This window comes from Oncorhynchus tshawytscha, linkage group LG21 (assembly GCF_018296145.1).
Source record: "Oncorhynchus tshawytscha isolate Ot180627B linkage group LG21, Otsh_v2.0, whole genome shotgun sequence".
In the NCBI taxonomy this organism is placed as follows: domain Eukaryota; kingdom Metazoa; phylum Chordata; class Actinopteri; order Salmoniformes; family Salmonidae; genus Oncorhynchus; species Oncorhynchus tshawytscha.
Window position 1 is genome coordinate 8,988,236 of NC_056449.1, and position 16,448 is coordinate 9,004,683.

Below are 16,448 nucleotides of genomic sequence, written 5' to 3' on the forward strand. Positions count from 1 at the left end.
AGTGATGAGCTTTGATGGTACTATGGTGTTGAACGCTGAGCTGGAGTCAATGAATAGCATTCTACATAGGTGTTCCTTTTGTCCAGGTGGGAAAGGGCAGTGTGGAGTGCTATAGAGATTGCATCATCTGTCGATATTTTGGGCGGTATGCAAAGTGGAGTGGGTCTAGGGTTTCTGGGATAATGGTGTTGATGTGAGCCATCACCAACCTTTCAAAGCACTTCATGGCTATGGACGTGAGTGCCATGCATCTGTAGTCATTTAGGCAGGTTGCCTTAGTGTTCTTGGGCACAGGGACTATGGTGGTCTGCTTGAAGCATGTTGGTATTACAGACTCAATCAGGGGCATGTTGAAAATGTCAGTGAAGACACCTGCCAGTTGGTCAGCGCATGCCCAGAACACACATCCTGGTAATCCATCTGGCCCCACAGCCTTGTGAATGTTGACCTGTTTAAAGGTCTTGCTCACGTCGGCTACAGAGAGCTTGATCACACAGTCGTCCGGAACAACTGATGCTCTCAAGCTTGCCTCAATGTTGCTTGCCTCGAAGCGAGCATAGAAGTGATTCAACTCGTCTGGTAGGCTCGTGTCACTGGGCAGCTCGTGGCTGTGCTTCCCTTTGTAGTCTGTAATAGTTTGCAAGCCCTGCCACATCCGACGAGCGTCGGAGCCGGTGGAGAATGATTCAATCTTAGCCCTGTATTGACGCTTTACCTGTTTGATGGTTCGTCGCAAGGCATAGCGGGATGTCTTGTAAGCTTCCAGGTTAGAGTCCCGCACCTTGAAAGCGGCAGCTCTACCCTTTAGCTCAGTGCGAATGTTGCCTGTAATCCATGGCTTCTGGTTGGGGTATGTACGTACAGTCACTGTGGGGACGACGTCCTCAATGAACTTATTGATAAAGCCAGTGACTGATGTGGTGTATTCCTCAATGTCATCGGAAGAATCCCGGAACATGTTCCAGTCTGTGATAGCAAAATAGTCCTGTAGTTTAGCATCTGCTTCATCTGACCATTTTTTTATAGACCGAGTCACTGGTGCTTCCTGCTTTAGTTTTTGCTTGTACGCAGGAATCAGGAGGATAGAGTTGTGGTCGGGAATACCAAATGGAGGGCGAGGGAGAGCTTTGTACGCGTCTCTGTGTGTGGTGTAAAGGTGATCTAGAATTGTTTCCCCCTCTGGTTGCACATTTAACATGTTGATAGAGATTTGGCAGAACTGATTTAAGTTTCCCTGCATTAAAGTCTCTGGCCACTAGGATCGCCGCCTCTGGGTGAGTGGTTTCCTGTTTGCTTATTTCCTTATACAGCTGGCTGAGTGCGGTTTTACTGCCGGCATCTGTATGTGGTGGTAAATAAACAGCCACGAAAAGTATAGCTGAGAACTCTCTAGGCAAGTTGTGTGGCCTGCAATTTATCATAATATACTCTACTTCAGGCGAGCAAAATATAGAGACTTCCTTAGATTTTGTGAACAGCTGTTGTTTACAAATATACACAGAGCGCTCCCCCTGGTTTTACCGGAGTGTGCTGTTCTATCCTGCCGGTGCAGCGTGTATCCCGCTAGCTGAATATCCATGTCACCATTCAGCCACGATTCAGTGAAACATAGGATATTACAGTTTTTCATGTCCCGTTGGTAGGATATTCGTGATCGTACCACGTCTAGTTCATTGTCCAATGATTGCATGTTGGCGAGTAATGTTGATGGTAATGGAAGCTTTCCTAGTTGCCTTCTGCGGGTCCGGACGAGGCATCCGGCTCTTTGCCCTCTGAGTAGCTTCCTTTTGCGAATAATTGGGATGTCTGCCCTGTGGGGTGTTTGGAGAATATCGTGTGAGTCCTGCTTGCTGCTGCTGCTGTTGTTGTTGTTGAAAAAATCTTTGTCTAACCCGAGGTGAGTGATCGCTGTCCTGATATCTAGAAGCTCTTTTCTGCCGTAAGATACGGTTATTGAAACATTATGTACAAAAGAATTTACAAACATTGCGGAAAAAAATCACATAATAGCACAATTGGTTAGGAGACCGTAAAATGGCAGCCATCTCCTCCGGCGCCATTTTCTCAAAGCTCAAGCCTTTCATTCAACTGTTTTCAAATCATCATTAGAGTTACATCGCACCGTCTTAGAATGCATTAAACATCTAGACATACAGTACCAGTCAAAAGTTTGGACACACCTACTCAATCCAGGGTTTTTCTTTATTTTTTATTTATTGTAGGATAATAGTGAAGACATCAAAACTATGAAATAACACATATGGAATCATGTAGTAACCAAAAAAGTGTCCAGGGTTTTTTCCCCTCTGGTTGCACGTTTAATATGCTGATAGAAATTTGGTCAACCGGATTTAAGTTTCCCTGCATTAAATTCCCCGGCTACTAGGAGGGCCGCCTCTGGGTGAGCATGTTCTCTACTCTCCAGGTAGATAGTGTGGTATACAGCTTATCATGATATATTCTACCTCAGGAGAGCAATAGATCGAGACTTCCTTAGATATTGTGCACCAGCTGTTATTTACAAAAATACATAGTCTGCCGCCTCTTGTCTTACCAAACACCATGGAACCACACAGCCATCATACCGCTCAGGAAGTAGACACGTTCTGTCTCCTAGTGAACGTACTTTGGTGCGAAAAGTGCAAATCAATCCCAGAACAACAGCAAAGGATCATGTGAAGATGCTGGAGGAACAGGTACAAAATGATTTATATCCTGTATCGACGAGTCCTGTAACGACATAACCTGAAAGGCCGCTCAGCAAGGAAGAAGCCACTGCTCCAAAACCAACATAAAAAAGCCAGACTACGGTTTGCCACTGCATATGGGGACAAAGATCGTACTTTTTGCATAAATGTCCTCTGGTCTGATGAAACAAAAATAGAACTGTTTAGCCATATGTCCATTGTTATATTTGGAGGAAAAAAGGGGAGGCTTTCAAGCCTGAAGAACACCATCCCAACCGTGAAGCACGGGGGTGGCAGCATCATGTTGTGGGGGTGCTTTGCTACAGGAGGGACTGGTGCACTTCACAAAATAGATGGCGTCATGAGGCAGGAAAACTATGTGGATATATTGAAGCAACATCTCAAGACATCAGTCAGGAAATTGAAGCTTGGTCGCAAATAGGTCTTCCAATGACCCCAAGCATACTTCCAAAGTTGTGTCAAAATGGCTTAAGGACAACCAAGTCAAGGTATTCGAGTGGCCATCACAAAGCCCTGACCTCAATCCTATAGAAAATGTGTGGGCAGAACTGAAAATGCGTGTGTGAGCAAAGAGGCCTACAAACCTGACTCAGTTACACCAGCTCTGTCAGGAGGAATGGGACAAAATTCACCCAACTTATTGTGGGAAGCTTGTGGAAGGCTACCCGAAACTTTTGACCTAGGTTAAACAATTTAAAGAGTGTATGTAAACTTCTGACCCACTAGGTGTCACGATCTTCCTCCTCTTCATCTGAAGAGGAGAGGCGAGAAGGATCAGAGGACCAAAATGCGGCGTGGTATGTGTTCATGATGAATGTTTAATTAAAGAAAGAACTGAACACCGAATACAAAAACAATAAACAAATAAAGACCGTGAAGCTATCATAAGGACTGTGCTGACACAAGCAACTAACATAGACAATCACCCACAAACAAACAGTGCAAACCAGGCCACCTAAGTACAGTGCCTTGCGAAAGTATTCGGCGCCCTTGAACTTTGCGACCTTTTGCCACATTTCAGGCTTCAAACATAAAGATATAAAACTGTATTTTTTTGTGAAGAATCAACAACAAGTGGGACACAATCATGAAGTGGAACGACATTTATTGGATATTTCAAAGTTTTTTAACAAATCAAAAACTGAAAAATTGGGCGTGCAAAATTATTCAGCCCCCTTAAGTTAATACTTTGTAGCGGCACCTTTTGCTGCGATTACAGCTGTAAGTCGCTTGGGGTATGTCTCTATCAGTTTTGCACATCGAGAGACTGAAATTTTTTCCCATTCCTCCTTGCAAAACAGCTCAAACTCAGTGAGGTTTGATGGAGAGCATTTGTGAACAGCAGTTTTCAGTTATTTCCACAGATTCTCGATTGGATTCAGGTCTGGACCTTGACTTGGCCATTCTAACACCTGGATATGTTTGATTTTATTTTATTTTTGAACCATTCCATTGTAGATTTTGCTTTATGTTTTGGATCATTGTCTTGTTGGAAGACAAATCTCCGTCCCAGTCTCAGGTCTTTTGCAGACTCCATCAGGTTTTCTTCCAGAATGGTCCTGTATTTGGCTCCATCCATCTTCCCATCAATTTTAACCATCTTCCCTGTCCCTGCTGAAGAAAAGCAGGCCCAAACCATGATGCTGCCACCAGCATGTTTGACAGTGGGGATGGTGTGTTCAGGGTGATGAGCTGTGTTGCTTTTACGCCAAACATAACGTTTTGCATTGTTGCCAAAAAGTTCCATTTTGGTATCATCTTACCAGAGCACCTTCTTCCACATGTTTGGTGTGTCTCCCAGGTGGCTTGTGGCAAACTTTAAACAACACTTTTAATGGATATCTTTAAGAAATGGCTTTCTTCTTGCCACTCTTCCATAAAGGCCAGATTTGTGCAATATACGACTGATTGTTGTCCTATGGACAGAGTCTCCCACCTCAGCTGTAGATCTCTGCAGTTCATCCAGAGTGATCATGGGCCTCTTGGCTGCATCTCTGATCAGTCTTCTCCTTGTATGAGCTGAAAGTTTAGAGGGACGGCCAGGTCTTGGTAGATTTGCAGTGGTCTGATACTCCTTCCATTTCAATATTATCGCTTGCACAGTGCTCCTTGGGATGTTTAAATCTTTTTGTATCCAAATCCGGCTTTAAACTTCTTCACAACAGTATCTCGGACCTGCCTGGTGTGTTCCTTGTTCTTCATGATGCTCTCTGCGCTTTTAACGGACCTCTGAGACTATCACAGTGCAGGTGCATTTATACGGAGACTTGATTACACACAGGTGGATTGTATTTATCATCATTAGTCATTTAGGTCAACATTGGATCATTCAGAGATCCTCACTGAACTTCTGGAGAGACATTGCTGCACTGAAAGTAAAGGGGCTGAATAATTTTGCACGCCCAATTTTTCTGTTTTTGATTTGTTAAAAAAGTTTGAAATATCCAATAAATGTCGTTCCACTTCATGATTGTGTCCCACTTGTTGTTGATTCTTCACAAAAAAATACAGTTTTATATCTTTATGTTTGAACCCTGAAATGTGGCAAAAGGTCGCAAAGTTCAAGGGGGCCGAATACTTTCGCAAGGCACTGTATGATTCTCAATCAGAGACAACTAATGACACCTGCCTCTGATTGAGAACCATACTAGGCCGAAACATAGAAATCCCCAAATCATAGAAAATCAAACATAGACTCCCCACCCCAACTCACGCCCTGACCATACTAAATAATAAATACAAAACAAAGGAAATAAAGGTCAGAACGTGACACTAGAATGTGATGAAAGAAATAAAAGCTGAAATAAATCATTCTCTTTACTATTATTCTGACATTTCACATTCTTAAAATAAAGTGGTGATCCTAACTGACCTAAAACAGGGAATTTTTACTAGGACTAAATGTCAGGAATTGTGAGAAAAAAAACGTATTTGGCTAAGGTGTATGTAAACTTCCGACTTCAACTGTAAGTAAAAATACTTTAAAGTACTACTTAACTATTTTTTGGGGGGTATCTTTACTTTACTATTTATATGTTTGACAACTTTTCATTCACTTCACTACGCTCCTGAAGAAAATGATGTACTTTTTACTCCATACATTTTCCCTAACACCCAAGTGTATTCGTTACATTTCAAATGCTTAGCACATAAGGAAAGTGGTCCAATTCACACACTTGTCAAGACAACATGATTATTGCTACTGCCTCTGATCTGGTGGACTCACTAAACACAAATGCTTCATTTGTAAATTATGTTTGCCCCTGGCTATACTTACATAAAACAAATAATAATAATTGTGCCATCTGGTTTGCTTAATATAAGCAATTTGAAATCATTTATACTTTTACTTTTGATACTTAAATATATTTTTGCAATTATATTTTCTTTTTATACTTAAGTATATTTAAAACCAAATACTTTTCAACTTTTACTCAAGTAATATTTTAACTGGGTGACTTTTACCTGAGCAATTTTTCTTTGAGGTATCTTTACTTTTACTCAAGTATGACAGTTGGGTACTTTTTCCACCACTGGCAATATTAAATGGATTTATTAGACTTTTTAAAATATAGATGTTCCAAAGTTCTACATCAGTAGCTTGTAGGCTATGCTTGGAAGCCAGGAGATGCTAAATGTGTTTATGCTAATTAACGGTCAATTACCATGAGAACGCAGTTATTTGCTTGACAATCACCAGCTGACAAAATGTCATGACCGCCATATCCCTAGATATGACTCCTGTGGTAGGCTAAGTGAATAACATGATATGCCTCCGTCTGTAATATTCTATTTTGATTTATAATGGTGGAATCAAGTTTACAGTTGACGCTGCTTTGCTTTCCTCACGCCCCACGACTACAGAGTTGAGTTAGCTTCTTGGCTAGCTATACAAATTGTTAGTGTTATTAGCCTTAGTCTATTTAACTAGCTCGAACCAGCTAATCTGCCACAGCTACGATGGATATCAAAAATTGGCTTCACCAAGGTACCCAAACAAAACCAAAAGGAGAAAGCGAGCGATTGGCAGCAACAGCAGTATCAAACCACCGAGGCCGCTGCCAAGCCCAGCAGCGATGATGATGTCGAGCTCCAGCTAGCTCAGCGTGCAAGAGCCACCTTACCCTTCCACAAGCGTCGCCAGGATAATGGCTCTACAGCTTCCTCCACCTCCAACTCTTCCTGACAATATACCCATTTGCCATCAGAGCAGCCTCAGTTTGTCGGGGCATAGACTCTACAAGGTGTCGAACGCGTTCTACAGGGATGCTGGTCAATGTTGACTCCAATGCTTCCCACACTTGTGTCAAGTTGGCTGGATGTCCTTTGGGTGGTGGACAATTGTTGACACACCCGGGAAACTGTTGAGTGCGAAAACCCCAGCAGCGTTGGAGTTCTTGACACACTCAAACCGGTGCACCTGGCACCTACTACCATATCCCGTTCAAAGGCACTTTAATATTTTGTCTTGCTCATTCACCCTCTGAATGGCACACACACACAATCCATGTGTGGATTTAACAGGTGACATCAATAAGGGATCAAAGCTATCACCTGGATTCACCTGGTCAGTCTACGTCATGTTCTTAAAGTTTTGTGCAGTCAGTGTATTTCACGTTAGTTTAATAACGTACTAATATATAGGCTAAAGTTTTTACCTAGCATAAATTGAGTGGTGAATGGAGATTAGCTGTTGAGGACAAGAGAGTCTGGTTGACACTACCGGTCCATAGGCCCACGGGATTCTCTGTGATTCCGTCCTAAATTGCACCCTATTCTCTATAAAGTGTATTACTGTTGACCAGAGCCCTATGGGACAGCCTATGAGTCATTAATTCCACTAGGCAGCTGGGTTGGTATCTAGGTCTGCAGCAGAATAATGTGCATGTACTCAGGCAGTTCAGCACAGAGACGATATAGTACAGACTGACAGCTAGGCAGTCTTATGTGGCCCTCTGCAAGTTGCTCCTCACTGTGTGTGTTCATGTATGCAAATTGATGTCTGTGTGTGTATATATTGTACACTATGTGTTATAATGAGCCTATGCATGTTGTTTGTATGTGATTGAACCATGCCTTCATCTCTCTGTGGGCTCCTGTCCTGTCTGTCTCCAGGTATTCATGGAGGATGTCAAGTCTCGGGGGCCGTTCATCTACTCTGTGCTGGAGTCTGCTCAGGCCTTCTTGGCACAGCACCCCTTCCAGGAGCCCGAGGAGACGCTGCCCGACGGAAAAGGTCTGCCCACCCACTCCAAAACCGTGTCAAATGACAACCTACATATGCAGGATCTTAATTTGAGCTAGTTTGCTACAGGAGGAAAATAATCCTGCATTATTATGTGGATTATAATTCATGGAAATGTTTTGTAGTGGTTGATGCATTTTTTGTTAGGGTAAATCAAGTCGGACATTTTAAAGTGGAAAGTACAAACTTTAGAAGCCATTTTAAACCTGAATACACTCCAAGTTTGCAACAAAAGAGTCACCAACAAAAGAGTGATCAAATTAAGATCCTACATCTGTAGGTGCCAATCCTCCCCATACCACCCCACCCTGCCACCCTGCCACACACACCAAAACCAGACCTGAGCAGTGAGAACAGAGAGAGATAGGGAGTTCAGTAAGTTGATCTCTAGCAGTTGTGTATCCACCATTAGGTCTGATTAGCAGCTACCTGTCCTGCTGTATCAGAGTGGATCAGAGAATGTATGTTTGGGGAGAGCAGTTGGGTCGGGACCAATTAGCCCAGTTCACACCATCTGGTCAAATCAATAATGCAGCATGCTAGGCTGTTTCTGCCCCCCACTCTCCTTCCCCCCCTTCCTCCCCCTCCCCCAACCAGCATCCTCTTGCTCTCCACCACTGGTGGCACGCATGGGGAAAATATGGGGGCGAACTCTCCCTGTTTCTCTGCCCCCAACAAGATATTTCCCACAGTTTCTCCTGTCCAACTGTTTCTTTCTACTGATGTTTGCACCAATTGGGGCTTACACTCTCAATCCCAATCCCTCACCCTGCTCTCCTGCTCCCCCCTCTTCATCCCCTCCTCCTCCTCCTCCAGAAGTGTCTCCGAGGAAGCGGATCCTGAACGTGAGTCGTTCAGTGTGGAAGCAGGCCAACGTGGCCAGTGACCTGTGGGAGAAGCTGACTGCCCGCTGCGTGGACCGACACAGGTCAGATATGCGCCACAGGCCCACTCCACTGGGCTACAATACACCCATGATTCTGGGTTTTCGATTGGCTAGAGATGTTTTTACCGTGCCTGTACTCAAATATCATTGGGTCTTTATTTTGACAGCATCAAGGAAAATACTATGGCCGAAATAAGGTTAGGGTTGGTGTGTTGCTCAAGTATTAGGGTGATGTCTTGCGTTAGTGGTAAAACTGCATATGACTATGTATAAAACAACTGTAGAAGTTAAAGTATTCTGTCTGTGTCCAAGGCACATGGAGCGGACCCTGGAGCGCCTGCTGCAGACCCAGGCAGCCATGGAGGAGCTGGCGGTGGCCCTAGAACAGGCTGAGGGGGTCCGGGATGCATGGGAGCCTGTAGGGGACCTCTTCATCGACTCACTGCAGGACCACATCGATGCCACTAAGGTAAGCATGTATGTGTGCGTCTCAAATATTAAGCAAGCTGTCTGCTTCAAATAAAAAGCTGGGTTTGTGTGTGTGCGTTTGGGTGTGCGTGTGTGTGTGTGTGTGTGTGTGTGTGTGTGTGTGAGTGAGTGTGTGTGTGTGTACTGTGCTCCTCACCACCAGGGCCAGACAGAATCTGCAGATATCAGATCTCAAATCAAAGTGATTTGAAATATAAAATACCTGTGGAATCGACACAGATTAAATAGTGCCTGAAACATGAATAGATCCATCTTTATTGCTTAGATATGGAGACAATGCTGTGAAGATATTGATAAGAAAACTGTCTAGAAGATTCCCTCTAGCTACGCTCGCTAATCTGTTATCTGTGAAGAGGCTCCTCCACTCTGCTGGCTAGATGGCTGTTACTTCACTGTAATTATGGAAGATCTGTCTCTCTATCCCTCTGCTCTCTTAGCTTTCTGTTAGTATTGACTCAGTGTTCCTGGGCGACATGATTTGATTTTTAATTAATTTATTATGATCTTATTAGTGTTTAAGTCTTGCATCTTCAGGACGTGTGTGCCACATGGGCTTATAAGACACTGTATTTGCAGAAGCAAAATGTAATGATTGTAACTATGATGTAACTACTATGATGTAACTATGACATAACACATATGGAATCATCTAGTAACCAAAAACGTGTTTAACAAATCAAAATATTTTTTAGATTTGCAATTCTTCAAAGTAGCCACCCTTTGTTTAGTTGACAGTTTTACACACTCTTGGCATTCTCTCAACCAGCTTCATGAGGAATGCTTTTCCAACTGTCTTGAAGGAGTTCCCACAGATGCTGAGCACTTGTTGGCTGCTTTTCCTTCACTCTGCGGTCCAACTCATCCCAAACCATCGCAATTGGGTTGAGGTCAGGTGATTGGAGGCCTTTACACAGCCTGGAGATGTGCTTTTGGTCACTGTCCTGTTGAAAAAAAATGATAGTCCCACTAAGCCCAAACCAGATTGGATGGCATATCGCTGCAGAATGCTGTGGTAGCCATGCTGGTTAAGTGTTCCTTGAATTCTAAATAAATCCTGACTGTGTCACCAGCAAAGCACCCCCACACCGTCACACCTCCTCCTCCATGCTTCACGGTGGGAATCACACATGCGGAGTTCAACCATTCACCTACTCTGCGTCTCACAAAGATTGGAACTAAAAAATTGGACTCATCAGACCAAAGGACAGATTTCCACCTATCTAATGTCCATTGCTCATGTTTCTTGTTCCAAGCAAGTATCTTCTTCTTATTGGTGTCCTTCAGTAGGGGTTTCTTTGCAGCAATTCGACCATGGAGGCCTGATTCACGCAGTCTCCTCTGAACAGTTGATGTTGAGATGTGTCTGTTACTTGAACTCTGTAAAGCATTTATTTGGGCTGCAATTTATGAGGCTGGTAACTGTAATGAGCTTATCCTCTGCAGCAGAGGTAACTCTGGGTCTTCCTTTGCTATGCCTGTCCTCATGAGAGCCAGTTTCATCATAGCACTTGATGAAAGTTTCTTCAAGTGCAGTCGCAAATGTTCCGGATTGACTGACCTTCATGTCTTAAAGTGATGATGGACTGTCATTTCTCTTTGCTTATTTGAGCTGTTCTTGCCATAATATGTACTTGGTCTTTTACCAAATAGGGCTATCTTCTGTATACCAACCCCTACCTTGTCACAACACAACTGAACTTTTTAACAAGACACACCCGTTAATTGAAATGCATTCCAGGTGAGAACCTCATGAAGCTGGTTGAGAGAATGCCAAGAGGGTGCAAAGCTGTCATCAAGGCAAAGGGTGGTTACTTTGAAGAATGTTAAATATAACATGTATTTGGATTTGTTTAACATTTATTTGGCTTACTGCACGATTCTATGTGTTATTTCATAGTGTTGATATCTTCACTATTATTCAACAATGTAGAAAATAGTCAAAATATAGACAAAAGGCTGAAAAGGGGCTGAAAAGGGCTGTACGGGCTGTGTCCAGACATTCCACATTGCGTCTTGTAAGAACAGCCCTTAGTCGTGGTGTATTGACCATATACAACACCTCCTCGGGGCTTAAATATATCATGTTTTACTGTTTACTGGTTTGCTGTTTTGCTAAATGCACTTTAAATAAATTGTGATTTGATTTGAAAGGGCACAGACCTGTGCAAAATATACTGTAAACCTCATTATAATTTAGCTGTATGAACCCTAAATAGAAACTTTTCTTCCCAATGATGTGTGTTGTAAGAAGACAACTGTGCCTCACTTAGTTGAATAAACTAACGTTAAATATTAACCTCCTTATAACACGTTTTTTCAGAAAAGTTTCACATTGAATTACCTTGCCTGATTGTCATGAGGTTTATGGTAGCCTTTCCTTCCCACAAATCTGTGCTCCTTTGTCACCATAAATGTCACACTCAGTGTGTTTCAGTGTCTTTATGTACACAATTCATTTGTTTCAGAGAAAGTGTTAGTTTCTAATCTTTCTCCTACATTTATTCTCCCAAACGGACAGCCAACTAAGCCGACAACAGCAGGCAGTGCATTGAGTCAATAGCCAGTGACATGTTGATATGACAGAGTTCCCTCAGTTGATTGGCTGATGTTGAATCCCCAGCCAGTTATTTGTTTAGTTGTTAAGTCACAATGATCATGTCAATGTTTGCCTTGCTGTCAGTGCCAGCACATGTTCCTCCTTTTTCTATGTCTCCAGGGCAGGCATTCCAGCAGGCTCTGTCTGTCTGTGGTGTACACACACACACACACACTCTCTCTCTCTCTCTCTCTCTCTCTCTCTCTCTCTCTCTCTCTCTCTCTCTCTCTCTCTCTCTCTCTCTCTCCTCATGTTTTTGTCATGAGGCTGCAGCACAGACACCATTAACTTGATATAACTACAGCACTGTGTGCGCACACACACACTCACACATCCCTTAGATCATTAGTGCTGTTTTGGCTGGGTTGATCTGACTCTTAAGTTGCGTAAGCCATGAAGGGTCCCTGTTGTATCTCTCCCTTGGTGATGGTGTTTGTGCGGGCAGCAGCTCCAATACTAGGTCCACAGTCCACACAGCCATATAACAGAATGAGTCTAATGCCATTAAATTCAGTCAACTTGGGGAAAGGAATTGGGCATGCATTGTGAATTTTTTATTATTTGATGAATGTTATGAACCAAATTTCAATTGATGGGGGGGTGTGTATGTGCCTCTCCCTCTCCCTCTCTAATTCACTCTCTATTTCCTTCCTCTCCCTCTCTAATTCCTCTCTATTTCCTCCCTTTCCCTCTCTAATTCACTCTCTATTTCCTTCCTCTCCCTCTCTAATTCTCTCTCTATTTCCTCCCTTTCCCTCTCTAATTCACTCTCTATTTCCTTCCTCTCCCTCTCTAATTCACTCTCTATTTCCTCCCTTTCCCTCTCTAATTCACTCTCTATTTCCTTCCTCTCCCTCTCTAATTCACTCTCTATTTCCTTCCTCTCCCTCTCTAATTCACTCTCTATTTCCTTCCTCTCCCTCTCTAATTCACTCTCTATTTCCTTCCTCTCCCTCTCTAATTCACTCTCTATTTCCTTCCTCTCCCTCTCTAATTCACTCTCTATTTCCTTCCTCTCCCTCTCTAATTCTCTCTCTATTTCCTCCCTTTCCCTCTCTAATTCACTCTCTATTTCCTCCCTTTCCCTCTCTAATTCACTCTCTATTTCCTCCCTTTCTCTCTCTAATTCACTCTCTATTTCCTCCCTCTCCCTCTCTAATTCACTCTCTATTTCCTTCCTCTCCCTCTCTAATTATCTCTCTAATTCATCCCTCTCCCTCTCTAACTCTCTATTTCCTCCCTCTCTCATTCTCTATTTCCTCCCTCTCCCTCTCTAATTCTCTATTTCCTCCCTCTCCCTCTCTAATTCTCTAATTCATCCCTCTCCCTCTCTAATTCTCTATTTTCAACCTCTCCCTCTCTCATTTTCTCTCCATTTCCTCCCTTTCCCTCTTTCTTATTTGCTCTCTTTCTCCCTCACCTTCCTTTTTCTCTCATTTCCCCTTCCTCTCTTCTCTCCTTCTACATCTCTCTCCTTTCCTTCTCCCCCCTCTCTCCCACCTCCAGTTGTTTAAGGAGGAGCTAACTCAGGTGAAGGAAGGCATGAAGCACATCAATGACCTGGCTCATGAGCTGGCCATTTCTGATGTCCATTTGTCCATGGACAACGCCCACTCCCTGGAGCACCTCAACAGCCGCTGGAAACTACTGCTGGTAACTTGACCTGAACCTCCCCACAACCACTTCCCTCAACCTCCCCATAACCTTCCCACAACCTCCCCACAACCACCTCCCTCAACCTCCCCATAACCTTCACACAATCTCCCCACAACCACCTTCCGTCCATACAACCTCTCCACAACATCACCTTGACTTCCACTCAACCAGTCGATAACATTATCTCAACTGAAAACCTTAACTTTACCCTCAATCTTTCTTCAAACTACCCTCACAATTTCCCGTAAACCTCCCTTCAACCTCCCCATACCTTGCTGGTAACGTTTTAAATGATTGACTTCACTTCACATCTGAGGTAATTGCACATCCTCAACCTTCCCACAACATCTCTTCAACCTCCATACCACCACTCCCCCTTTAATAACCTGGTCTTCCATGGCTCACTTCATCTGTGGTCATCTCACAAGACATCTCAAATCAAAGTGTACATGTGGGAACGTGTGTGTCTGAGCAAGTGGGAAGTCATTAACGTCTGTAGAAATGAATGTACGTAAATGGTAAGTTGTCTATTGTCTTTGTCTATTTATGCTTTTGTGTTGGAAGAAAAATGTAATCTTACAAAAAATAAAGGCTTACCTACAAGCTCTCCTCAACAGTGCAGTACAAATATCTATATCAAAATCATCAAAAATCAAATACCATCTGATCGAGTTTCTGATCGAGTTTCTGACCGAGTTTCTTGCAGTATGGGTCAGTAGTAAAGTGAGAGGCTACAACAGTCTGTGGATCCAGGCTTAGCTGCAGCTTTGCCTTGGCCTCTCTTGTGATTGCATCATTTTAGAGAGGATGCAACAAATGATGCCTTTTGTCTCCAGAGTGAAACCTATTGGATTGTTCTGAGGGGAAAATGGTGAGGATGCCAGGAATCAGCAAATAAGGCAAGGGCTCAGATAAGAAAAGAAGGCTTTTCTCTCTCCTCTGCTCCCTGTGTGTTGCTCTTTCTCCTCTGTTCCCTGTGTTGCTCTTTCTCCTCTGTTCCCTGTGTTGCTCTTTCTCCTCTGTTCCCTGTGTTGCTCTTTCTCCTCTGTTCCCTGTGTTGCTCTTTCTCCTCTGTTCCCTGTGTTGCTCTTTCTCCTCTGTTCCCTGTGTTGCTCTTTCTCCTCTGTTCCCTGTGTTGCTCTTTCTCCTCTGTTCCCTGTGTTGCTCTTTCTCCTCTGTTCCCTGTGTTGCTCTTTCTCCTCTGTTCCCTGTGTTGCTCTTTCTCCTTTGTTCCCTGTGTTGCTCTTTCTCCTCTGTTCCCTGTGTTGCTCTTTCTCCTTTGTTCCCTGTGTTGCTCTTTCTCCCCTGCTCCCTGTATGTTACTCTTTCTCCCCTGCTCCCTGTATGTTACTCTTTCTCCCCTGCTCCCTGTATGTTACTCTTTCTCCCCTGCTCCCTGTATGTTACTCTTTCTCCCCTGCTCCCTGTATGTTACTCTTTCTCCCCTGCTCCCTGTATGTTACTCTTTCTCCCCTGCTCCCTGTATGTTACTCTTTCTCCCCTGTATGTTACTCTTTCTCCTCTGTTCCCTGTATGTTACTCTTTCTCCCCTGCTCCCTGTATGTTACTCTTTCTCCCCTGCTCCCTGTATGTTACTCTTTCTCCCCTGCTCCCTGTATGTTACTCTTTCTCCCCTGCTCCCTGTATGTTACTCTTTCTCCCCTGCTCCCTATGTTACTCTTTTTCTCCCTGTTCCTGTATGTTACTCTTTCTCCCCTGCTCCCTGTATGTTACTCTTTCTCCCCTGCTCCCTGTGTGTTACTCTTTCTCCCCTGCTCCCTGTATGTTACTCTTTCTCCCCTGCTCCCTGTATGTTACTCTTTCTCCCCTGCTCCTGTATGTTACTCTTTCTCCCCTGCTCCTGTGTGTTACTCTTTCTCCCCTGCTCCCTGTATGTTACTCTTTCTCCCCTGCTCCCTGTGTGTTACTTTTTCTCCCCTGCTCCCTGTATGTTACTTTTCTCCCCTGCTCCCTGTATGTTACTCTTTCTCCCCTGCTCCCTGTATGTTACTCTTTCTCCTCTGTTCCCTGTGTTGCTCTTTCTCCTCTGTTCCCTGTGTTGCTCTTTCTCCTCTGTTCCCTGTGTTGCTCTTTCTCCTCTGTTCCCTGTGTTGCTCTTTCTCCTCTGTTCCCTGTGTTGCTCTTTCTCCTCTGTTCCCTGTGTTGCTCTTTCTCCTCTGTTCCCTGTGTTGCTCTTTCTCCTCTGTTCCCTGTGTTGCTCTTTCTCCTTGTTCCCTGTGTTGCTCTTTCTCCTCTGTTCCCTGTGTTGCTCTTTCTCCTTTGTTCCCTGTGTTGCTCTTTCTCCCTGTTCCCTGTATGTTGCTCTTTCTCCTTTGTTCCCTGTATGTTGCTCTTTCTCCCCTGCTCCCTGTATGTTACTCTTTCTCCCCTGCTCCTGTATGTTACTCTTTCTCCCCTGCTCCCTGTATGTTACTCTTTCTCCCCTGCTCCCTGTATGTTACTCTTTCTCCCCTGCTCCCTGTATGTTACTCTTTCTCCCCTGTATGTTACTCTTTCTCCTCTGTTCCCTGTATGTTACTCTTTCTCCCCTGCTCCCTGTGTGTTACTCTTTCTCCCCTGCTCCCTGTATGTTACTCTTTCTCCCCTGCTCCCTGTATGTTACTCTTTCTCCCCTGCTCCCTGTATGTTACTCTTTCTCCCCTGCTCCCTGTGTGTTACTCTTTCTCCCCTGCTCCCTGTATGTTACTCTTTCTCCCCTGCTCCCTGTATGTTACTCTTTCTCCTCTGTTCCCTGTGTTGCTCTTTCTCCTTTGTTCCCTGTGTTGCTCTTTCTCCCCTGCTCCCTGTATGTTACTCTTTCTCCCCTGCTCCCTGTATGTTACTCTTTCTCCCCTGCTCCCTGTATGT

General features: G+C 43.9%; 1 protein-coding gene across 1 annotated transcript in view; it reads left to right on the top strand.

The window, feature by feature from the left end:
* Positions 1 to 16,448, top strand: part of drp2 (dystrophin related protein 2) — a 178,459-nt gene that overhangs the window by 93,706 nt on the left and 68,305 nt on the right. The window contains exons 4-7 of the mRNA XM_042303053.1: positions 7,824 to 7,944; positions 8,770 to 8,881; positions 9,152 to 9,308; positions 13,431 to 13,577. Of these exons, the coding sequence (XP_042158987.1) occupies positions 7,824 to 7,944; positions 8,770 to 8,881; positions 9,152 to 9,308; positions 13,431 to 13,577 (537 nt within the window). The remainder of the gene's footprint in view (positions 1 to 7,823; positions 7,945 to 8,769; positions 8,882 to 9,151; positions 9,309 to 13,430; positions 13,578 to 16,448) is intronic.